The following is a 24,005-nucleotide window of genomic DNA, read 5'->3' on the forward strand; positions in this document are numbered from 1 at the left end:
AAAAAAAAAACTTAAAACAATAAAAAAAAATGAACTATATATTTTAGCAATCAAATTAAAAAAAAAAAATTAAAAAACTAATACATACTTGTTACACCCATATTTCAGATCCCATCCAAAAAACACCAATCAATAAAGCTATAGCAATATATGTTTATAAAAAAGTTTAATCAGTAAAACCAATAAAATACTTCAAAACAATCCAAACTTATATTTGTGTATTATAGTGGTATAATTTATGATAAAGAATGCTAAAATTAATTTACTAGTTTAAATGCTATGCAGAATTTGTATAAATTTTGGTATTTACAATTATTATGGTGTATGTTAGGATTAAAAATTTGTGTACACTTCAAATTGATATATATATATATCATCATTTGAACTACAAACTAACCAAACAATACCAATAAACTAACTAACCACTGTCATATAACAAAACTTTATAAAATCTTATTTTATATTTGTTGGTAGTTTTATTTTCGGTAGATACAAAATAAATAATAGTGCTTAGCAGAATAACCCGATAAATAACATAAAAATTCAACAAAAATACACCATAATATTTTGGTGTATATACACCACTAACTAGAAAACATATGCATTCAAAATATATGGACTACACCAATACATAAACCACTAATTAACCAATAATTTAACTATAGGCGAGTACCTACGTATGGTGCAAAGTAATTGAGAACAACATAGTTTATGTTTTACAGATTCCATCCAAAAAATGTCAATCAATAAAGCTATAACAATATATATATTTATAAAAAAAAATCAATAAAACCAATAAATATACTTTAAAACAACCATAATCGAAGCAATTATTATGGTGAATACCTGTTTCATTCCATCTCCCGTCGTGCTGAATTAAAATTGAAAAAATATTCATATTTTCCATTGAACACACTTTCAGAATAGTGAAGGTATAGAATTTGATTTTGATTAGAATTATCAAAGAGAAGCAATAACTATATTAGAGATATTTATGGAAGGTAAATAAAAGAGGGGGAGAAAATTAAGGAATTAAAAAATAAATTGTGGGTTGTCATGCTTTAATTTTTGATTTTTCTTTTTCTTTTTATTATTTATTTTTTTGTTCCGATTTTTTTAAAACATATTTGAATAAATTAGGGAAGGTAAAATTATTGGAGAAATTTATGGGAATCGGGATAAGTGTGGCTGGTTTGGATTTTTTTAAAAAAAATTTAAATTCTACTTTTGAAAAAAAATATTGCTATATAATTGGGAAAAAAAAGTATTGCTATGTTGGTGTAAATACAATTGTTAAGTTGTATACCTAAAAAATCGGCCCATCTTAATATGTATCTTAATATTCTGATAAAAATTCAAATTCAAATATCTTAATCTTAATAAAAAGAAATGAGGCCTTAACATTAAATTTAATTACAACAAAAACAAATAGCTTTGAATTCAGGTATAGAAAATATGTATATAATAATTTATTTTCGAACATGCATGTACAAATCTGATATTACTAAGAAGAAATTATCAGAGAACATAAAAATTAGCATCAGAGTCTTATTAATAACTCCCTCCGTTCTATATTAATTGATTATTTTATTTTTTACATGTATATTAAGAAATCATAAATAAGAAGATAGGTTTACTAATTTACCTCTTAAAAAACTTCTTGAGAATTTTACAAACAAATGTGAACACTTCCAAAAAAAAATTAATTGCAAAGATAATATAGAAAAAAATTAATTAATGTTTCTTAATTTAATAAGGTGGACAACTAATATGAAAACACGATATTTAGTAAAATGATCAACTAATATGGGATCGGGGGAGTAGGGGTGCTCGTGGTTTGGTTTGGATCGGTTATTGGTTAAAACCAAAACCAAACCAATCAAGTCGGTTTTTTAAATTTCTAAAACCAAACAAATAAAAACTACCTATTTGGTTATTGTCGGTTTGGTTCAGTTTTTCTGATTTTTTCAGTTTGAAAGTAATAAATTTTTTGAGGACATACATATCTCGATAAACACAAATTAGTACATGAACAATCCACAAGAAAGCTACTGTCGGTTCAATTAAGCAATACTAAAGTTATCATTCCACGAACAAAGTGATTCAATTAAGAGAAAGTGTGACTATCTTATGTGATGTAGGGTAGGTAAAAACTAAAGTAATGAATTTTGATGGACTTCGACCAAGAATTGTAATGGTTAGGCTAAAATTTAAGTGTTAGACTTGAGAAAATGGTAAAGTTAAATACTTAAGTTAATCAAAATTTAACAAAATATTTATATTTTATTTATTTATAATATATAAATAATTATAAAACTTATATATCTAATTTATCGGTTCGGTTTTTAGTTATTTTTGTTGTTATTTTTTTTAGTAAAATCAAAATCAAACCAAATAGTACATATTTCCAAAATTTAAAACCAAACCTAATCAAATCAAACCAAATATCAAAATTTAAATTGATTTGATTCGAATTGTAATTTAATTTGATTCTTTTAACCATAATCATGAACAACCCTACAAGTGAGTAACTGATTGCATTGAAACGAAGAAAAAATTATTGAAGCTTAATACAACTCATATATACTATTAGTGAAGATTAATGTGAGAGAAAATAACTCTATAATTAAAAGTTTTGAACACAAAGAAACTTAAATAAATAGCTTTATGGTGACACGTATACGACAGGTGTATCCTATTTGAGGTGTAAGGTTGCAAAAAAATCGGAAGACATAATACATAAACATGACCCTTAACTTGACGTTCGCTGGTAATTATGACCCTTAATTTTGGTTGTACACAAATAGACACTTAAACTTGTATAAAATTGAATAAATACACATTCGTCCTACATGCCAATTTTGTGTCCTACATGGCGTCCTACATGTATTATGATTTATGCCATGTAGGACACGTGTGTCTACTTGTTCAATTTTATAAAAGTTTAAGTGTCTACTTGTGCACACTCAAAGTTGGAGGGCACAGTTGTCTGTTGAAGCCAAGTTAAGGGTCATGTTTATGTATTATGCCAATTCAAAATTTTCAAAATACCCCTTATCATTGTTTAAATTGGCTTAAAAATTGGTCAAAATTTAATTTTAAGTTATTTTTAATTTTTGGGAGCATTTGACAAAATTAAAAATAAATTTAAAATGACTTAAAAAAAGTTAAAAGTTAAAAATTAATATTTCCCTATTTTATATTTTTAACTTGAAAATTACTAAAATTTGACTTTTTAAAAATTATTTTTAAAAAGCTATTTTTTTAAAGTTAAAGTGAAATGGGCTCTAAATCTCACTTCTTAATCAAAAGAAATAGCCATTAGTTACTTACTAGTTAATTTGAGAGGTAGCTTAGAATTTATTAAGATTTTTTATTTACTATTTAAGTATTTCATTCATTTTTAAATAAGTTGTACTTCAATTTTTTCATTTTACTTCAAAATAGTGGTTCATAAATTCAAGAAGATTTTTGTTTTTTTCTTTCAATTTTATCCTTGTTTAAATAAATAAAATTTTACATAATTTTTTTTTAAAGATATCTGACTAACGACAAGTGAAAGAAAATCCCTTTACTTTTTTAAGAGTGTATACTTTTTAAATGGATATATTCAAATTACAAAAAAAATTCTATGTGATTTTTTGAATATGCTTGTATCTATCACTTTTGCTTTATTGATTAGATTCCTCTAAAAAATATTGATATTCATATCGAAAACAAAAAATATCGTAATTCAAATTATAAAATATAGAAATGATTCGAATTGATCGGAACAAATTGATGCATCAAATAAATAAAGTTGGATGCAATGTCCATCCCATATATGAAATTGATATTTACATATAAAAATAACATTGGACATTTATTTATAGAATCATATCAAATGTTGTATCTATCTTCATTCTATTTCGAAAGCAATTCTATAACTATAAGTCTACAATAAAAGAAAATAGATAAATCTTTTTATACACTTCTATCTATCACGTATTTTGAAATAAATAGAATAATTAATTAAAATTCATGAATTAGAAACAATGATTTTACTATAAAAATAATTGAAATTTTCTTTTATTACTATAAATATACTCTTTTGATATATAAAAAAAAAATCAATGCATATACCTCTTCTTCTATTTCAAGTTTTCTTTCAAAAAAATCTTAACCCAATTGGTTGGATTACTTTTACTTATCACTCAATCTTGCTCTTTATTCTTCTTCCTCCCCACCACCCCACCATTTTCATAACCCTAGTTCTCAAATTTTGTGCTTTAAAAATCTCAACTTTTTTCAAGAAAACATCATCTCATAAATCTCTGTAATCTGTTTTCTTGATTTTTCTTTATCTGGGTTGTATAAAATATACCATTAAAAGGGAAATCTTGAATCTTTAGTGCTTGTTTTGTGTTAAATTCCATCAGAATTGATAGATTCACCATTATTATAGCTTTAGTTCAGCTTTTCTTTTTCTGGGTTTTTTTTTAGATAGAAATTGGATATAGAATGAGTAGTAATCAGAAAAAGAGGAATTTTCAGATAGAGGCGTTTAAGCACAAAGTAGTGGTTGATCCGAAATATGCAGACAAGACCTGGAAAATACTGGAGCATGCTATTCATGAGATTTACAATCACAACGCCAGTGGCCTCAGCTTTGAAGAGCTTTACAGGTCTAAATTAATTTCATTTCTTAAATTGTCTATTGATACAGTAGGAGATTGCTTAAATTGACTGCTTAACTTGTAACTTTGGATGAATCCTCTAATTCTGGATTAGTTGGGTATGCCCGCCATAAAGGTGGTTCCGCAGAATCCAGTAGCTTTGGCTGAAATTTTTTAAATCGGTGTTAAGAAATCACTAGATATGTACAAAAAAAATTAAATTTAGAACCTAGTTGTTAGCACTTGAGGTCATTGTTCTACAATTCAGAATTCATAAAGTTTAAATCCTGAATCTCCATGTCTAGTGTGAAGCACTATATCAACACCCCCTATGTAGTGTTAAATGTATGGGAATGAGCTCCGAATAGAGTGGGAATGTTTAGAGAGAATTTAAAAGCCAATTCCAACTAGCTTGTGATTGAAGCACCACCTAGTTTCTTGTTCAGTTTCCTCCCCTTGTTAGTACCTCAAGTTTCTTTTAGACTGAGAATGCGGAGAAAAAATATAGATCCAATTAATGTTTGGCGGATGTATGCAACAAGTTGTGGTGTAGTCAGAAATTTCACGAAGGGTGTTCAAACTTTGGATAGTTAATTGAAGTCTTGGGCTCCGTGTAAACTTTGCGCACATCCTTGCCATTGAGCTAATGTTTTATATTGGTTCTAAGGGTGTTCAAAATGCTACATATACCAATATAAAGTAAGATTTGACCTCTATATTGTGTAATTTTCCGGCGAAGGTGGTTTGGCTGACCACCCTGGAATTACCGTACCTCCGCCCCTGGCATCAACCTACATTATGATTGTAATGAAACTGTGGACAGGGAAATGCTTGCTTGTCTTCTTGATTGGTATCTAGGTGCTTTTTTGTCATTTTGTTTGATCTTTGTGCTTATCCTAAAAGAAAGGTTATCCGACATCTTTGTCGTGTTTGATATATCATAGATCACAGAAATCGATGTGTTATATCTTTGACAACACAAACTAGCCTCTCTGTCTCTCTATTATGATACCTTCTCTCTTCTCAATTTTAGATTTGATTGTGACAAAGAAAATCAATTAATGTTATTTCTGCAATTCATTGCATGAGTCTTTTGAAGGTATTCAAACAATTCTGTCTTAAAACAAAAGTGATCAATGTAGAAATTTGTGATGCACTTCTATTCTTGCTACTATTATTTCTATTTTTTGAACATCGTGTATATATGATTATATTTTTTTATTTTCTTATTGGTTAAACCAAAAATTGATTAATCGAAAACTAATAATAAATATCTTATTGGTTTGATTATCGGTTTAGCGTGTTCACAAACCGAAAACCGATAAATTAAACCGACCGATGCACACCGGTACCTCAATATGCGTGATTTTATATATACTATCGTTGTTGAAACTGATTAAATGATTCTAAAACTTTTACCCAGCCATTGATACTTGACCTAATCAAGTTTTCTTTCCTCATTTGTCTTTTTCATTTAAAAGATAATTCGAGCCTATAGGAGCTTAGGTGATTCATTCTGGGGTTACCTTGGCCATCTTTAACTACAACTAAGATGTGTAATTTTCTAAATGCAAGACCACATGGAAAAGTAGCCCCTAATTGCGAGGTTGTAAAATCTGTGTTATGCTGGAAATTTTTTTGTTAAAAAGAGTTCCTGAGTTCTGGAGACTAGACTAACAAAAGCCTGTTATTTAAGCGGAGAAGGATAGAGAGGCCGACCCATTAGCAACCGAGTTTCAAACCATGTGCCAGCTAATCATAGGAGATTTATTGTTCTTTTAAAAAATTGCAAAGAACTTTGTAAGTGGAGCCAGAAAGGGTGATACGTTCTTGAAGCTTTTGGCCGTAATGATGCTAGAAATACCAGCCTATAGCATTGCACAGTGGTGAAATATATATAACAGAGTGTGGAATTAGAAAATAATCCACGAATCAGATAGAAATGAAAATGAATGGTTCAAATGCTCATAAAAGCAAAAGTTGCTTTTCCACTGGACATACTTTAACAAACTTGAACAGTAAAATCATACTCTTTAATGACTCCGCTGTGCTGGTATAATGTTGTAGCGAAGTGAACACTAATCTTCTTCTGTTCTGTATGCTGTGCATACATAGCAAAGTTTTTTATGATTTTTCACGTAAATTAGTGTAGTACTGATTTGTCCAAACAAATTCGTTGTGGTATAGCCTTTTGTGAACCACAGACCAATCTCGAACCTTTATGGCTTTTACCATGAAGAGAATTTGAGCTTTACAAAAGACAAAACTATTTTTCCCCCTTCTATACTCTTCTTACTAATCAAGAAATTGAAATTTTTGAGTCTGATTTAACATGTGAAAATTGATTATAAGGAATATATGTCAACTTCCATGATCAGCTTGTGTAAATCGATGTTTTCTTTTCATCAAGTTGCACATCTTGTCAGATAACCTTCCTTCCTTACTGATTTTTTTGATAATAAAAGGGAGTTGGGAACTGAAATCGTTCTACTCTAATTGAGTCCAAGTTATTCCAATACTACTTCGCTCATAAATTAGTATTTTCCTGTTAAGGTCAATTTGGCAATGTGAAACTAGGGGTTATCGCTTTACGAGTGAAGTCATGTGCTTTAGAGTGTGCACTTGAAGTGCAAAGTGCTATCAATAAGAAGTGGTTAGTTTTTGGAATCTCAATTCTGAGGATTTGAATTAATGTCTGTGTTATCGTTTATTAAATGCTGAAATTAGTTGTTTTTTTATGACTCTGGTGTACGTACCAACTTTTACACACCTCGACTAATTCCATGGGATACCCGCCACCTCCCACAAACAATAGAAACCAGGCAACTTTGTTCGGCTAGGACAGATGTGATGCTGGTGTTTTTGTCTCTGTTGGAATTTGAACCTTGAACCTGAGACCTTATAGGTCTCAACCCACTTCATTGACCACTAGGTCACACCCTTGGGTGTGCTGAAATTAGTTATATTACAACTGGATGATTATAGTGCTGAATCTATATGTGTTTAGTATTTCACTTTAAAAACACTGCACTAAACCCTAATCATGGAGACACTGTACTGAGGTAAGTGTAAATACTATATCTTATATAGATATTTTGCTTCCATGTGCGGTATCTAGATTCAGAAACTCAAAAGCTAAAAGAGTTTTGATTAGAGTCTCAATTTTTTTTTAAAAAGAGCTTTGATTAGTCTCAATTGTAGCAGGTAAGTTCTTTAATTTTTCTTTTTTGGGGAAAAATTTATGATCTTACAACCTGTTAGGTGACCAATTATTACAAAATAAAATACAATTCCATTTCTATGGTGATGGTTGCTATCTGGATTCAGTGTCACTATTTCAGGATGCATTCTATTTTGTCGAAATGACAAGTTTTCATTCATTTGTCAAGCGGGGAGAAGTTTCAATCCATTGAAGGATGGAATCAAGAATAGACTATGAGTATGAGATGTCCTTTCTATCCTCAGCTTCTCCTGAATTCTTTGCTCTGAATCGCGACCAGATAACCATTGACCCTTCCCCCACCAATTCTCCTCAGCTGCACCTACTCCCCCTTGCAGTTAGTTTCCTTCCCCTCCCTTTGAATGCTCTACTAGTCTCTTTGACTCTTGGATTTCTTCCTACTAACTCTTTCCATTCCTCTAAATCTACCTCACCTTGATATCGTTTGCTGCCTTTTTCTCTCCTATATAAAAGTTCACAGTTTTGTGTTCCAGTCATTTATACTATTTTCATTTCATTCAAACTCCATCACCAAGCTCTGGAATGAAATGGTTCTGGTGCATCAAAATTCACTTGTGTAGTAATCCTAGAACAAGACTAGTTGGGCGTGGAGTTTGAGATTACTAAAGTGTCATAATTTTAAGCTCACAATCCATCTGCCATAAAGGTTATTCAATGTGTAATTACTAGAAAAGCTAATAAGGAAATTCCACACAGAGATGATAAGCTGACGTCTGAACATACTTATTATCTGCAAATATTTCATTATTTGTAAATCAATATTTGTTTTTCAATTGAAATAGAGAATTTAAAGTCAAAAAGCTAGTTTGAGGAGTATCTCCAAGTGAAATAATGATTTTAACCCATAAATCTACGCCCCCCCCCCTCACACACACACACACACACACCAAGTGAAATTCATGTCCAAACACAATTCATCAGCTTCCAAATACTTTTTTCAACTTCAATGACCAAACTGGCTATGTCAATAAATCCAGGCATCTATTTACAGCCCACCACGCCTCTAGGCCCCGATGAGAATATATCTCATGTTTTAATGTGACTTATATAGTGTAGGAGAAGTAATGCATAAAAGATGAGCATTAAGGTCCATAGGTAGGATTACATTTTTTGAGACTCTTTCTCGAAAAGCTAAACGATTTTAGAATTCAAAATCAGGCAGAAATCCAGCGCTTAGGAGTCGTTTGGTGTGAGGTATAAGGCATAATAATCCCAGGGATAAAATGCAGGACTATTTGATCTTGTGTTTGGTTGGAGGTATTAGGCAATCCTGGGATTGTTTATTCCACAGGTTATACCTTAGTGATGGGATAAGTTATCACATATACATGGTGGAATAACTTATCCCAGGATAACTTAACCCTAGATAACTTGTCCCAACCAAACGACCCCTTAGAGTATTAATAAATTGTCAGCGGCCATGGATTGCATTGGCTCAAGTTCAGCGATTCACAATTCCATTGTCTTTTGTTCTTTTTTTTCCTGCAACTTGAATAGATAATTAAACTGGAAAGGCTGTTTGGTTATGGACTGTTTTAATTTGTTACTGAGGTAAAGAAAGACAGAGATCTTTATTGGTTCTGTTCATAGAGAAATCATCAGTCTAGCAGAGAATGTGCCCCTTCTTGCTGTTAGCTTCAGTCTTCCTTCTCAACTGAGGCTATTAGATGTCTTAGGGTGATCTAGACTTTCCTAAAGCCTAAATTTTAACGCTTACCATATCCTGAGCATCATCGACTCTTTTGCTTAGTCTAACTGTTGTCATTTTGTTGATATATAAAGACACCTTTACAGTCTTAATGATCTGTTGCTTTGTGGTTGTCCTGCTCCTTCTCTTCACTTTCGTTTCCAAAACTCTTTAGTTCCTTTCTTTTTTTTTGCATGCTTGAATAGACTATTTTTGATATTGGGATATCTTCTGTCAATGCAGAAATGCTTATAATATGGTGTTACACAAATTTGGTGAGAAGCTGTATTCTGGACTTGTATTTACAATTACTTTCCACCTACAACGTATCTCTAAATCCATAGAGTCCGCCCAAGGTGATTTATTCTTGGAAGAGCTGAATAGGCAATGGGCAGATCATAATAAGGCATTGCAAATGATACGGGACATTCTGATGTACATGGACAGGACCTTCATTCCGAGTACCCATAAAACCCCTGTTCATGAGCTTGGGCTGAATCTTTGGCGCGATAACATAGTACGTTCGAGTAATATTCAGATGAGACTTCTGAGTACGCTTCTTGAACTTATACTCAAAGAAAGGGATGGTGAAGTAATTAACCGGGGACTGATGAGAAATATAATTAAAATGTTTATGGATTTAGGACCATCTGTGTACCAGGAAGACTTTGAAAAACCTTTCCTTGAAATATCAGCTGATTTTTACAGAGCCGAGTCTCAGAAGTTCATTGAATGTTGCGACTGTGGAGACTACCTCAAGAAAGCTGAAAAGCGTTTAACCGAAGAAATTGAGAGGGTGTCGCACTACTTGGATCCGAAGACTGAAGCGAAGATCACTAATGTGGTGGAGAAAGAGATGATTGAGAACCATATGCCTAGGCTTGTCCATATGGAAAACTCAGGTTTGGTGAATATGCTTCTTGATGATAAATATGAGGATTTGAGAAGAATGTACAACTTATTCCGTAGAGTTACTAATGGCCTTGCAACAATAAGAGATGTAATGACTTCTCACATCAGAGAGATAGGTAAACAGCTCGTTACCGATCCTGAGAAGCTGAAAGATCCTGTCGAATTTGTCCAGTGTCTCTTGAATGAGAAGGATAAATATGATAACGTAATAATCTTGGCATTCAACAATGACAAGACTTTCCAAAATGCCTTAAACTCATCTTTTGAGTTCTTCATTAACCTCAATCCACGTTCTCCTGAGTTTATTTCATTATTTGTGGATGAAAAATTGCGGAAAGGCCTTAAAGGAGTCAGTGAGGAAGATGTTGAAGTTATTCTTGACAAGGTGATGATGCTCTTCCGTTACTTGCAAGAAAAAGATGTATTTGAGAAGTACTATAAACAGCACTTGGCAAAGCGACTGCTTTCAGGAAAAACAGTTTCTGATGATGCTGAGAGAAGTCTGATTGTTAAGTTGAAGACAGAATGTGGTTATCAGTTCACTTCCAAATTAGAGGGCATGTTTACTGACATGAAAACCTCTCAGGACACAATGCAAGGATTCCATACAGCATATGGTGCTGAATTGGGAGATGGCCCCTCATTGGTTGTCCAGGTTCTCACTACGGGATCGTGGCCTACTCAACCTGGTGTCACCTGCAATTTGCCAGCTGAATTATCAGCTCTGTGTGAGAAGTTCCGGTCATATTACCTTGGGACCCATACCGGCCGAAGGTTATCCTGGCAAACTAACATGGGCACTGCTGATTTAAAAGCGACATTTGGGAAGGGCCAGAAGCATGAGCTTAATGTCTCTACTTACCAAATGTGTGTACTCATGCTCTTCAACAATGCTGATCGGCTAATGTACAAGGAGATTGAACAGGCCACGGAGATCCCTTCATCTGATCTGAAAAGGTGCTTGCAGTCCCTGGCATGTGTTAAGGGAAAGAATGTTCTCCGGAAAGAACCGATGAGTAAGGATATTGGGGAGGATGATGCCTTTTTCGTCAATGATAAGTTTACAAGCAAGTTTTACAAGGTCAAGATAGGAACTGTAGTTGCACAGAAGGAATCCGAGCCTGAAAAGCAGGAGACACGTCAGAGGGTGGAAGAAGACAGAAAGCCCCAGATTGAAGCTGCTATAGTGAGGATCATGAAATCCAGAAAGGTATTAGATCACAACAACATCATTGCTGAAGTTACAAAGCAATTGCAACCTCGTTTCTTGGCAAATCCAGGGGAGATCAAGAAACGGATTGAGTCACTTATTGAGAGAGATTTCTTGGAAAGGGATAATGCAGATAGACGATTGTATCGCTACCTTGCATAAGAAATTCTTCACCTGGACTTGTCTTTAGGAACTTTGAGCAAGTCATAATTAGCGACTTTCTTAAGCTTATTGGTAGAGTTGATATAATTAATACTGGAATATTCTCTACCCCTTATATTTCTGTACCAGTAATAGAGCTTCAGTGGATGCAGTTGTTTCTGCAGATTACATGCAAAGTATCATAATGCTTGCTAAAACATTTAATGGAATGAGCTTTAACATGTCATGGTTAGCCTCAGTTGATATGTTAGCTGCAGGGGCCCTTGTTATGAAGGCTTATGTCATACATTTTGCTTGTTCCAGTTCTTCATTTGATATCTAGTTTTGAGATTTCACTGAATTATAAATATTTTCAATCTATCAGGTCATTTAAAAGGTAATTAGAATAACGATTCTTTCAAGCCGTTTGATCCAGGCTGATGGCGTTTTGTGACAGCTTGGTTAGAGTCCAGCGCTTCCCACTCTAGTTTTAAGTGGACGTGTGAAAGAATTAGTAGGTGTTTACACATGATTTGGTGGAAACATGAAAAAGTAGAGTTGAAGTTTTATGAGTAAAAGCTTAAAGAACTCTGAAAATAGTTTTTTAAAATTCAAAATTTATATTTGAAGTTTGCAGGTGAAATAATGAGCTCCGATTGACATGATCATATGCTTTTGAAATAAGTTCCACTGTGAGTTGCTTGCTCAGTTGTACTTTCTGTTTCAAAGTTAGGATGTATAGATAAGCCACAAAGTGGGAAAAACGTCAGCTTGGTGCACAAAGCATTTTGCAAGGCCCAGAGAAAGGCTACAAAGTAAAGAAGAGAAAATTGAGCTTCTCCAATTAGCTTTACATGCTACTTACTTCAACTAGTTTGGTAAATCACACTAAACAACAAATACTCAAAGTTGTAAGGAGGGATGTACAACCAAAATAAGTCGACAGAACTGGGAATTCAAAAGGAATGAACATTAGGGTGAATTTTCAGATTGCTTACTGAATCAACAATAACATACTCAGCGTAACCTCATAAGTGAGGTTTAGGAAGGGTAGTGTGTACACATCCTTGCCTCTACGTTGTGAAGGTAGAGATGTTGTTTCCAACAGACCCTCAGGTCAAGTAAAGCATAATAACAAATATTGAAAGGAAATACAGTAGTGAAGAAGCCATGCTAAAACTGAAGTAGGAGAGAACAGTAGCAACAAACGGTAACCAAAGCAATTTTGCATCAAGATTGCTTACTGAATCATTCCCTAAGAAGAGAGACAGTTTCGACTGCTCATAGATGTTTCTCTTATTACGATGGTCTAATAACAGTACAACTATGCAAAACTATAAGTATGAAGCTTATTAAAAGCCCCTATAGCCAAACTTTAAACTTTGTAATTTAGAATTGAAACAGATGATTAATCGATAACGTACTGATCACCCAAAAACAACAAGATTTTGACGCTTCCCTCTAAAAGTAATACTTGATTGTAGTCAAGTTGTATCTGCAAACAATGGTGAGATATTAGTGTCTTTTATTCGAATGAGATGCCGTTTTACATGGAAATGAAAAAGGAATAGGAACAGAAGCTCTTTTGCTTACCATCCAAATGTCAGAGCCAATATGAAAAAAAGCTACGGCTCTGTTAGAATGCGGTTCTGTATATCTGCAAATGAGTTCACATCTACACCCCATAGCCTGAAAGGAACATTTTTGTGAACGAAAATTTCATAACCATAAGACATGTTGACATTCTTTGTATGGTTGGTAAAAAGTAACAGAAGACTTAAATTGTCTTACTGATAATTGATATTCAACAGTTAAAAATATTAAACTGAACGGTTTTTATGGAGCAACTACGACATTAGCACTATCTTTTTGTTGCACTCGACATTTGCTAAGGAAGTTATCGAAATTTAAATATAGCAAGACTTTCAGAAGTTCACCAGCAGTCAATTCCAGCAGCATTTGCTCCCCCTTTATCAGCCTTTTCATCATCTCCGACATGAACAGTTTTCATTGCTTCCACACTGATCTGATCTACAACATTGCAGAACATGGTAAGTGGAACTTCTTGTATCCAGTTCAGGTTTATTTGACAAATGTATTGGTATCAATTTATAATTTTAATAAGCCTCACCCAGGGTCATAATATAACTCGAAAGAGTTGTTAAAGAAGTCAGATTAAAATATTAAACAAAAAAAGAACATTGCTAAAGTATTTGTACCACATACCTAAAGCAGCTCTGAATATCTTTGTATCTGGTTTTTCATGTCCAACCTCTGAAGATATGATGACAGCATCAAATCTGTGGATAGAGAGCACACAAAAGTAAACAACGCATCTTCAAAATTTCAAGCAGGCATTGCCCCTGCCATTTCATGCTGAGGAGAATTCTCAGTAAATTTGAAGGGGTTAAATTCATACAACTATTTCCAACTGTTTCAAGGCTCAAAGACCATTTAGTTTGCTATGTAATTAGGTACTGACATTCCAGATCAAGGAATATAATTGACAACCGACATAAAGTGGTTTAAGCTCCAACTGTTCTTTAATAACGGGGAAAAAATATAAGAAAGGATTGATGCTTACAGATCCAACACATTCAGATCTTTCAAAATCTTCCTCAACCGGGTGTCAAAGTTGGATACAACGGCCAGTTTGACTGTCCCAAGGTTCAGTAATTCAGAAACAAAAGGATGGCAAGAGAAGTTCATTACACAAATCTTATGTCAGAAGTGAAGTAATGCAGATACTCGATAACCTCCTGAACGTTTCAGAATCAGTATTGTGTCATAAGCTCCAGCTGGAAGATGCCATGCCTCGCCACTTGCATAGTGCTGATTAAAGCAAACACTTCAGGTAAAGCAGTCATTTCTAACTTCAAATTTCTATAAAATGTTTTAGACTTCATCAAGGTAGCTACTAGCAAGAAATGACCTGGTATACTTCTTCAAAGTAGGTATCGTCACTACAACCAGTTGCTTCAGAAACTACAAGCTTCCAGAAAGGCCGTCCATCATCCTGCCAATTGTACATAATCTTCAGTTGATTAATAATGTCAAGGGAACAGTAAACATTATAATGGAAATATGAACTTTAACCAACAATTCAATTTTAGGACATTTTAAATAATTCAGTGACTGGACAAATGGAGGTGCACGGACTGCAATTTTTTTGCTTCATAAAGAAAAACTGCATCCGATTCATACAGATATGCAGAATACACCGACATAGTACATTTCAAAAAGGACAACTTTCCACAAGTAATCAGTATTCCAAGAGTTTATTCATCTTTGTATCCAAAATTAACTCAGGATACCAGCATAATTTTCTCATTGCTGTATCATGTTTAAAGAGCTCTGTCCACAACAAAGGCAGGGGAAGGTCAAATTACCTCATTTCAAACTATCAATCTCTTTAGCTAGTCATTTCTACAATGTTACATGTAAGAACTAAGTCATCACAAGGTAAAATGGCTTGCTAATATTTGCATGGGAAACCCAATGAGAGAAAGCGAAGGAGGGGTAAGACCAAGAAGAGGAAACATATAACACGAGAATATAAGAAAAAGTTCCAGTTTTCAAATAAACAAATACTTAATGGCATCAGGCATGTTGAATTTTCCCAGTCAAAAGAAACTGATTTTTCACATGTGACAAATAAGCATGAACTCCAGCAAAGTTGCAACCTGATAACGAAGATTTTCTGGCCAGGGAGCAGAAAAAGCTCTTTTGAAACCTTGCTTTATTTCGACTGGAGAAGTTGTCAGCCCTAAAATTAGATAAAGTACTTTTAGCAATCTTTCTGAAAAAACATAGAGATATTTATGTGTTCTCTTGACTTTTTCTGCACTGGATAAAAATGCTTGCTTGAAGAAAAGGCGAAGGAAAAACACATTTAGGCTCACTACAACGTTCCAGGGAAACTATTCTGAAGTTGGTTCACATAATTGCTATTGTTTTCTGCTGCACAATTTAGGACTTCATGTAGATACAAGTTGAATACTAGTACTACATGTTTGATCATTTAGCTTATAGTTGACTCTTGGCTGAATAACAAGGCCATCTTCTGCTAAAATATTGATCTGATATAAAGGTAGACACAGTCAGAAAGTCTGCCGCTTCTGAAGCAGCATAGAAAGAAGACTTATTCTTTCAGCGGAAAGTTTATGGTCCCCAAGTAAAGAAAAAAAGAAAATACTTCCATTCTGTGGCTTCAACCCCTTTTACCGGAATATAGCTCTTTGTAACTAACCGTAACTTATACCTTTCATTTGCAACCCCTGGAATACCTTTATTTTTTCTTTAAGACCCATTTGCAACTAAAAATTATCTTTTCTGATGGTGGCTTCACAAAAGACCAAGTACTATTTTGTGGAGAGACTTGATTTCTTCATTCCTTGCAATCAGCCTTTTGGCTGAATCCACACTCAAAATTGCTTCAGAGTGCTTTGATGGTTCTCCGATTTCTTCAGTTTCTTGTGCAACTTAAAAGGCAAATGCAACATAATCTCCACAGCTTCCTGGTTTTTGGATTGTCTTCTTGGTCTATGCATGAATATGGCATATAGAAGTTGTGACTTCTGGAGTTTAACTTTTGGTTCAACTTCAGGTTTTCAACTGTATTTTGTTCCACAGTTGATGAGCTTGGCTCATAAGGAATGTTGATCTCAACCTTCACCTGTTCCTATGTAGTCTTCCTTTATCTGTATTACAAAAACTAGAAGACTCTCTTTTGGGATAGGATCGGGACACCATCAAAGGTTACATCTCTCAAATTATAAATTTTAGTGACATGGGATCAGGACACCATAGTATGCATCCTTTCTCTCCAAATGCATACCCTAGGAAAATGCTCTTTTTAGCCCTTGCCTCCAAGTTTCAATCATTTACAAGCACGTGTGCTTAGCAACCAGATATTTTTAAACCAGAATAATCAACAAGAGCACCTAACCAAAGTTCAAAGGTGTAGATGGAGCACGATTGACAATACAACGTGTTGTAGATATAGCCTCTACCCAAAAAGGCATTTGTCAACCCAACTTTTGAAATCATGCAATGAGTTCTTTCCAAAAGAATTTTGTTGATCCGTTCTGCAACACCATTTTGTTGAGGGTCATCCTCACATTGTGGTGTCGAGCAATTCCTTCATTCTCGCAAAACTCGTTAAACTCAGAATTACAAAATCCCAAGTCATTATTTGTTCTAAACCGCTTAAGTTGTTTTCCTTCAATCAAAACTTTCCATTGTTTGACAGTTAGAAAAACATCACTTCGATTTTTTAGAAAATAAATCCAAATTTTCCTTGAATAATCATTACTAACTTACACTTGACACCACCTTTCAATGGGGTTAAAGAAGGACCACAAAAATCTGAATTGATGCATAAGCATTAGGAATAAAAATGAGTGATGAAATCATAAGTATATTACCTTTAGGTGCAAAATAAGAGTCATTAAGTCCCATTAAAAATTGAACCAATCATTCGTCTTGCTTGGACTTAATGTTCTTTTTCTTTACCTGTTCCCGCAAAGCAAAGAAAGAAGCACAATTGCATGGAATGAAGAAATCCAAAGTATCTGGTTCATCCCAAAGACATTTCATCTTAGTGTAATAAGTAGCAATATGAGATGAACTAGGTCACTGAGTTCCTTTTGAAGCGGGAAATGCTTAACACTTGAACTTTGCCCAAATCTGCCTTCTAATTCTGCCAACAGATCTTTAGCCATGGAAGATTATATAACACTTTCAGAAATTTCTCTAGAAAGAAAGCTCAAGAGCCGCGAAATTACCATATTGTTTGCTCTGGACCAAACACTGTGCAGATCTGTACCAGCATCAGGTTCTTGAGTTAATCCATCAATAACACCTAACTTGTTTTTCGAGTCAAAGCTATAAGCATCCTTCTCTTCCAAACCCCCAAAAAAAAGTTGTATTAACCAACAACATACCAGGAGAATCAGAACGAGAAATGAAAAAGGATGAGAAGGGTTTATGAGCACAATGGTTGCATTAGTTCCAGCAAGAATGGAAATTTGAGTATCACAAGACGTATTTCCATTAGTGCACGGAAGTTGGCCGGACACCAAGATCATAAAAAAAGATGTATTTTCATCAATCTCTACTCCTATCTTCATTTCTCCTAATCTATAATTTGTTACGATGGTAGATCCTGTAAACACATCTTGTGAAACTCAAGTTCCCATTCTTATTGGAACTAATACAGACGTGCTCATAAACCCTTCTCATCCTTCTTTCAGTTCTCCTTCTGATTCTGCTAGTATGTTTTTGGTTAATCCACCTTTTGATGGCAAGAGTTTGGGGGATGGAAGAGAGGCATGCTCATAGCCTTGACCGAGAAAAACAAGTCAGGTTTTATTAATGGATCAACTCAAGAACCTGCTGCAGGTACAAATCTGCATAGTACCTGGTCCAGAGCAAACAATATGGAAATTTTCTGACTCTTGAACTCTCTTTCTAGAGAAATTTCTAAAAGTGTTATATACTCTTCCACAGCTAAAGATTTGTGGGTAGAATTAGAAGGCAGGTTTGGGCAGAGTTCAAATGCTAAGCTTTTCTAGCTTCAAAAGGAACTCAGTCACCTTGTTCAGGGTTCATCTCATATTGCTACTTATTACACTAAGATGAAACGTCTTTGGAATGAACTGATACTTTGGATTTCTTCATTCCATGCAATTGTGCTTGATCCTACGAAGCAAAGGAAAAGAACATTAAGTTCAAGCAAGATGAACGATTGGTTCAATTTTTAATGGGACTTAATGATTTCACCATTCCCTTCTATCCCTAATGCTTATGCATTGTTGATGTAAAAGGAGAAGCAAAGCGAGGTCCAGAATAAAATTTCCCAATGAATCTTCTTCATTCATAGCTGTCAATCAGGGAAACAATGGACAAAGACCATTTTCTACTGATTTCAGGGGACAAAAAGGGAACTATGATAACAAGAAGTCTATTCTTGCATGTAGATATTGCAAGAAAACAAGACATACCATTGGAAAATATCATAAAATACATGGTTTTCTACCTGATTTTAAATTTACTAAGCAAAGAAATTTTCATAATGTTGTGACTTCTCATGAATTTTTGGGAGATTCTTTCATGACTAGCACAGAATTAGAGGAGCATGAGAAACTCCTCACACGGTTGCAACTGGCACAGGTCATGCAGATGCTTCAGCGGGTGAAAAATAAGGATCGAGAGAATAATTCTGATGTCATAGCTTTTGTCAACTATGCGGGTATTACTTTAACCCTTAATCCTTCTCTTTGAACTCATATAATTGTAAAACCTTCACTAAAAAGACGTGGATAATAGACTCAAGTGCAACTAAGCATGAGTTGCAACAACAAACTTTTTTTCAATCTAAAACCATTGCCTAGAATTACTTTTGTTAGCTTATTCACAAAGGGTTAAGGTTTCTCATTCAAGATCCATATTCTCAAATTTAACCTTCATGATGTATTGAATGTGCCTAGTTTCCATTTCAATTTATTGTCAGTGCTTTCTAATATATTATTCTTCACTACTTCTCATTGTTTCATGCAGGGGCCCTTAATTAAGAGCCCAATGCTCCTTGGTGAAAGTCAAAATGGTCTCAAAATCTTGAAGAATAGGCTTCCGGTTTTTCTTATGCTGCCGATTCTTGCTCTAAGTTTAACTCTAGTTTTTTTTTTTTTATGACAAGGGAAACCCGCAATCGCTACCCTTTGGGTGCACACAGGGTAAAACCCCCGCTCCTATGCAATAGCTCGCAAGCCACATAGGAGAGGTAACCCACACTAGGCAAGCCCGGTGCGACGAGCTCGACCCAGAAGGCAAACCCCTTGCTTTTGCTGGCAAGGGGTTTCGAACTTGAGACCTCCAACATGGAAGTCCCAAGCCCAAACCACTGGGCCACCCCGAAGAAAGTCAAAATGGTCTCAAAATCTTGAAGAATAGGCTTCCGGTTTTTCTTATGCTGCCGATTCTTGCTCTAAGTTTAACTCTAGTTTTTTTTTTTTTATGACAAGGGAAACCCGCAATCGCTACCCTTTGGGTGCACACAGGGTAAAACCCCCGCTCCTATGCAATAGCTCGCAAGCCACATAGGAGAGGTAACCCACACTAGGCAAGCCCGGTGCGACGAGCTCGACCCAGAAGGCAAACCCCTTGCTTTTGCTGGCAAGGGGTTTCGAACTTGAGACCTCCAACATGGAAGTCCCAAGCCCATACCACTAGGCCACCCCGAAGGGTAAGTCTAGCTCTAGTTTACATTCCCTAAAGGATGACAAATCCAGTTTGCCATGTATTTCTCTTTCTGTTGTTCAAAGCAACTAACGACATGTAAGCTTGGGGCATATGCCTACATCAAATATGCAGAATATCAATGGAATTCATGTTTCTGTTTGTTCAAAAAAAATTATTCCTTGTTCTGTTCTATTTGTCGATTAGCAAAGCAATCCAAACTTCCCTTTCCTACTAGTCATATTTTATCTCAACGAATTTTTGATTTAATCCACATTGATACTTGGGGGCCTTGTAAAACCCCTACGATGGTCATAAGCATTTTTACAACAATAGTGGATGATTTTAGTAGAGAGACTTGGACTTTTTTATTAGCCACTAAAAGTAATGTATTCTCTATTCTCAAATTCTTCCTTGCAATGATCGAAAGACAATTCAATAAGAAAGTTAGGGTCATTAGATCTAATAACGCTTGGGAACTGGGTTCAAGTTTGGAAACCTCTAATTTTCGTCTTCACAAGGCATCATTCATCAAACTTCTTGTGTTGCCACACCATTACAAAATGGTGTGGTTGAGAGGAAACATAGGCATCTTTTGGAAGTTTGTAGAGCTTTGCTTTTTCAGTCTCATCTTTTACCGAAATTTTGGGGGATTGTCTTATGACAACCACTTGTTTAATCAATAGATGTCCGACTAAATTATTATCTTTTCAAACACCATATGAAAAATTGTTTGGTCATCCTCCAAATTACTCTAACTTGAAATGTTTTGGTTGTCTTGGTTTTGCTTCTATTCTTTCCCAAGGTAGATCTAAATTGGATCCTAGAGTTGAGCCCGATATGTTTCTTGGGTATCCATTTGGGAAAAAGGGATATAAGTTATTACATTCTCAAAAATACTTTGTTTCTAGAAATATTGTTTTTTATGAATAAATATAGGGAAAATTGTATGAAATAACAAACTATTAATTCAAATTAAATGCTATAGCCATAGTGTTTTTTATTTGTAATTCGCAACAAACATTCCATGTTTTTTGCCATCCCATTTGTATAATCGAAATATACAAATGCAGGACCCATTTGTATATCGAAATATACAAATAGATCGAAATATACAAATACAGGACCCATTTGTATACCGAAATATACAAATGTAGGACCCATTTGTATGCCGAAATATACAAATGCAAGACCCATTTGTATAGCGAAATATACAAATAGACCCAAATACATAATTTTTATGTATATGCATACCGAAATATACAGATTAATAGCCATAGCAAGCATAAAATTTGCTATGGAGCGCAATTATACAAACTATAGCTATAACATATAAATATGATTTTTATGTTTGCTAAATCTAAAATTTACGCATAAATATATCCTTTTTCAACTGTTCAACCTAGTGTTTCCATTTTTCCTCATCTAATTCACTAATTAAACCTGATCTTGATTTTCATTTTATATCCACTCCTCCACCTATTTCTTCATTTCCTCCTGATCCACCTTCTCCGATACCTCCTACACCCACTCTTCCTTCGCAATCTTTGGTTTCCATCCCTCCTATCAATCCGGTCACCTTCCCTTCACAATCTTTGATTTCTACCCCTTCTACCAATTTTCACCTTGAGAAAATCTGTCAGATCTACCAAGACCCCTTCATACTAAGAAGATCACGTTTGCAATATTGTCCATTTTTCTAATGTGTCCGACACTTGTCTTTCTTCTCTTATTTCTGTAACACGATTTCCTTTTACTGCCAAGACCCCTGCATACTAAGAAGATCACGTTTGCAATATTGTCCATTTTTCTAATGTGTCCGACACTTGTCTTTCTTCTCTTATTTCTGTAACACGATTTCCTTTTACTGCTTTGTCCACGTCGAATCAATAATATATCAATTTTCTTTCTCAAATTAAAGAACCTACTAGTTTTTCCTAAGTCATTTTAACCCCAAAATCTAGCTCATGGGGAGAGGATTTTCCAAGACCATATAAGGAGACTAATGACCTTTTAACCCCCCGATGTGGGATACCAACTCCCCCCAACACACCCAAGAGTGCATATCTGGAGCATGGACAATATAAGACAGGGGGGCCAACATTGGAAATAATGAATTGGGTAGGTTTGACTATGATACCATGTAAAGATATAACACCTAAACTTAATTCAACCCCAAAAGCTAACTCATGGGGGAGGATCGCAAGACCATATAAGGAGATCAAGGACTTTTTAACCCGCTGATATGGGACACCAATAATAAAAGTGTGCTCTCTCTAACAACTTAAGCTTTTAGATGAGATGGTCACATACTTAAACAAGTGTCCTGGTTTCAAAACATTACAGCTTTGAGCCAAAGAATAAAAGTGTGTTCTTTCATCTTTTTTCTTTACTTAGGGACCAAGAACTTTCCACTATTAGTATAGGTATTCTTTCTTCCTTTGAATCATCCCACAAATTGTTTGAATGTCTCCTTGAGTATTTTTTGTTATAGAGAGTTAAGTATATTCTAGCGTTAATATTCGATAATACTTTGTGTGAACCTCTTCTTTGGAGTGGCTTTGTAAGGTTATTCTCTTGGGTTAATTAGAGTATCTACTCCAATTTTATACTCTCTCATGTGTACTGGTTGATATGGTAAATTCCTCCTCTACGTTTGTGGATTAGGTCATATTGACTAATTCACGCTAAATTTGTGTCCTTTATTTTCTTAACTTACTGTTATTATCATTACAACACTGCTTGGCTAATTCTGCACTACTCCGGTTCCGATCCTAACAGAACGTGTAGTTCGGCATCCCAGCTAACAACGATGATACATGGAGGAAGCTATATCTATAATCATCAATAAGGTGAAGCTCTACACTATAGACCAGTTAAACTTGCATCTCTCTCTCCCACACACACAAAACAACAAATAACTCAACTTCTGTCTCACCCCAAGAAGTGGATTGGAAAAAGATTTCTCCTTTGCTATTTGGAAAGTGAAATATTACTATTAAAGGAAGGAACCAACAAACCATATTTCTTGCCAATCACAGCATAAGTCTCTTCAACTGGCTTTGTCAATTGCAAAAGTGTATTTGCTGCATCCAACAACAATCCATCATATGCTCTCCTCCCCATTTCTTTCCCTGCCCCTACCAAGAAATTCAACATCATTACATTACTAATAACATAAAATCCAAGATTTAAAATCCCCACTCTCACAATATACATCTTTATAATATATCAACTATATGTATATAATTCAAGCTAAAAATTAGTGGGTGTGTGCCAAGATTACATTTTATAAGAGTAGTGTGGAATTAAAAGCATAAAAGAAAGAGAGAAAAAAACCCTTGAAACGAACCAGTGGGAATGTTGATAGAGGAAGAGGATGAAGAACATCGAATTGTGTATGATCCAGAAAACTTTGCTCTGAATTTGAAAGGATTTAGAGCTCTGAGAAGAGCACCGGCTTCCATTTTTCCTCTCTTCTGCTGACGGAAACTACAAGGTTTAAAAGTTATTTTTTGCTAAATTGGGGATTTTTTTTTTTTTTTTTTTAGAGCAGTTTTCACATATAGCAAATACAAAATTCATATTTGTATGTTACAGCAAAATTTGTATGATTGCGCTCCATAGCAAACATATATATGTATAATTCACTATACATATACAAAAAAATAGTTGTATAATTCGCTATACATATACAAAGAAAACAGTTGTATAATTCACTATACATATGCAAAAGAAAATAGTTGTATACAAAAGATCAATTGTATAATCTGTGTATGTATAAAACGAGAAAGAGAGAAAGGCAAAAGAAAACTGGGCAGGGAAATATTTGTATTGTATAATTATAAGTGTATAGGACGAAGATATATGTATTTGCATGTGTATATACAATTTTCTCTCGCTTTATACAAACACAAACGC

At 34.4% G+C, this 24,005-nt stretch overlaps 2 protein-coding genes across 4 annotated transcripts; one reads left to right on the forward strand and one right to left on the reverse strand.

Moving 5' to 3' along the window:
• Nucleotides 1-4,133: 4,133 nt before the first annotated feature.
• Nucleotides 4,134-12,102, forward strand: LOC102605397 (cullin-3A). The gene is made up of 2 exons (XM_006366638.2): nucleotides 4,134-4,664; nucleotides 9,827-12,102. Exons 1-2 carry the CDS (start codon nucleotides 4,501-4,503, stop codon nucleotides 11,865-11,867), a joined length of 2,205 nt encoding a protein of 734 aa, XP_006366700.1. The 5' UTR covers nucleotides 4,134-4,500; the 3' UTR covers nucleotides 11,868-12,102.
• A 950-nt stretch (nucleotides 12,103-13,052) lies between these two features.
• LOC102605740 (haloacid dehalogenase-like hydrolase domain-containing protein 3) lies at nucleotides 13,053-23,589 on the reverse strand. Of its 3 annotated transcripts, none has more exons than XR_001472370.1 (10): nucleotides 23,437-23,589; nucleotides 23,105-23,224; nucleotides 15,530-15,612; nucleotides 14,779-14,862; nucleotides 14,603-14,678; nucleotides 14,431-14,503; nucleotides 14,073-14,146; nucleotides 13,784-13,872; nucleotides 13,440-13,535; nucleotides 13,053-13,341 (listed from the first exon to the last, which is right to left on the reverse strand). XR_001472370.1 is itself a non-coding variant. In XM_015305026.1 (10 exons), the coding sequence occupies exons 1-9, from the start codon at nucleotides 23,549-23,551 to the stop codon at nucleotides 13,472-13,474; spliced, it is 777 nt and encodes a 258-aa protein (XP_015160512.1). In that variant the 5' UTR covers nucleotides 23,552-23,589; the 3' UTR covers nucleotides 13,053-13,341; nucleotides 13,440-13,471. The 3 variants fall into 3 exon arrangements, 2 of the variants coding, with proteins under 2 accessions (XP_015160512.1, XP_006366701.1); XM_015305026.1 differs by having other exon boundaries at nucleotides 13,784-13,877; nucleotides 23,105-23,218; XM_006366639.2 differs by having other exon boundaries at nucleotides 13,784-13,877.
• Nucleotides 23,590-24,005: the final 416 nt, after the last annotated feature.

This window comes from Solanum tuberosum, unplaced genomic scaffold (genome assembly GCF_000226075.1).
Source record: "Solanum tuberosum cultivar DM 1-3 516 R44 unplaced genomic scaffold, SolTub_3.0 scf00667, whole genome shotgun sequence".
In the NCBI taxonomy this organism is placed as follows: Eukaryota; Viridiplantae; Streptophyta; class Magnoliopsida; order Solanales; family Solanaceae; genus Solanum; species Solanum tuberosum.

Coding starts and splice junctions, on each gene's coding strand:
- LOC102605397 (XM_006366638.2), top strand. CDS start 4,501: ATGAGTAGTAATCAGAAAAAGAGGAATTTTCAGATAGAGGCGTTTAAG. Junction 4,665..9,826: donor AGCTTTGAAGAGCTTTACAG/GTCTAAATTAAT, acceptor CTGTCAATGCAG/AAATGCTTATAATATGGTGT.
- LOC102605740 (XM_006366639.2), bottom strand. CDS start 23,551: ATGGAAGCCGGTGCTCTTCTCAGAGCTCTAAATCCTTTCAAATTCAGA. Junction 23,225..23,436: donor CTCTATCAACATTCCCACTG/GTTCGTTTCAAG, acceptor ATTTCTTGGTAG/GGGCAGGGAAAGAAATGGGG. Junction 14,679..14,778: donor ACTTTGAAGAAGTATACCAG/GTCATTTCTTGC, acceptor TGCTTTAATCAG/CACTATGCAAGTGGCGAGGC.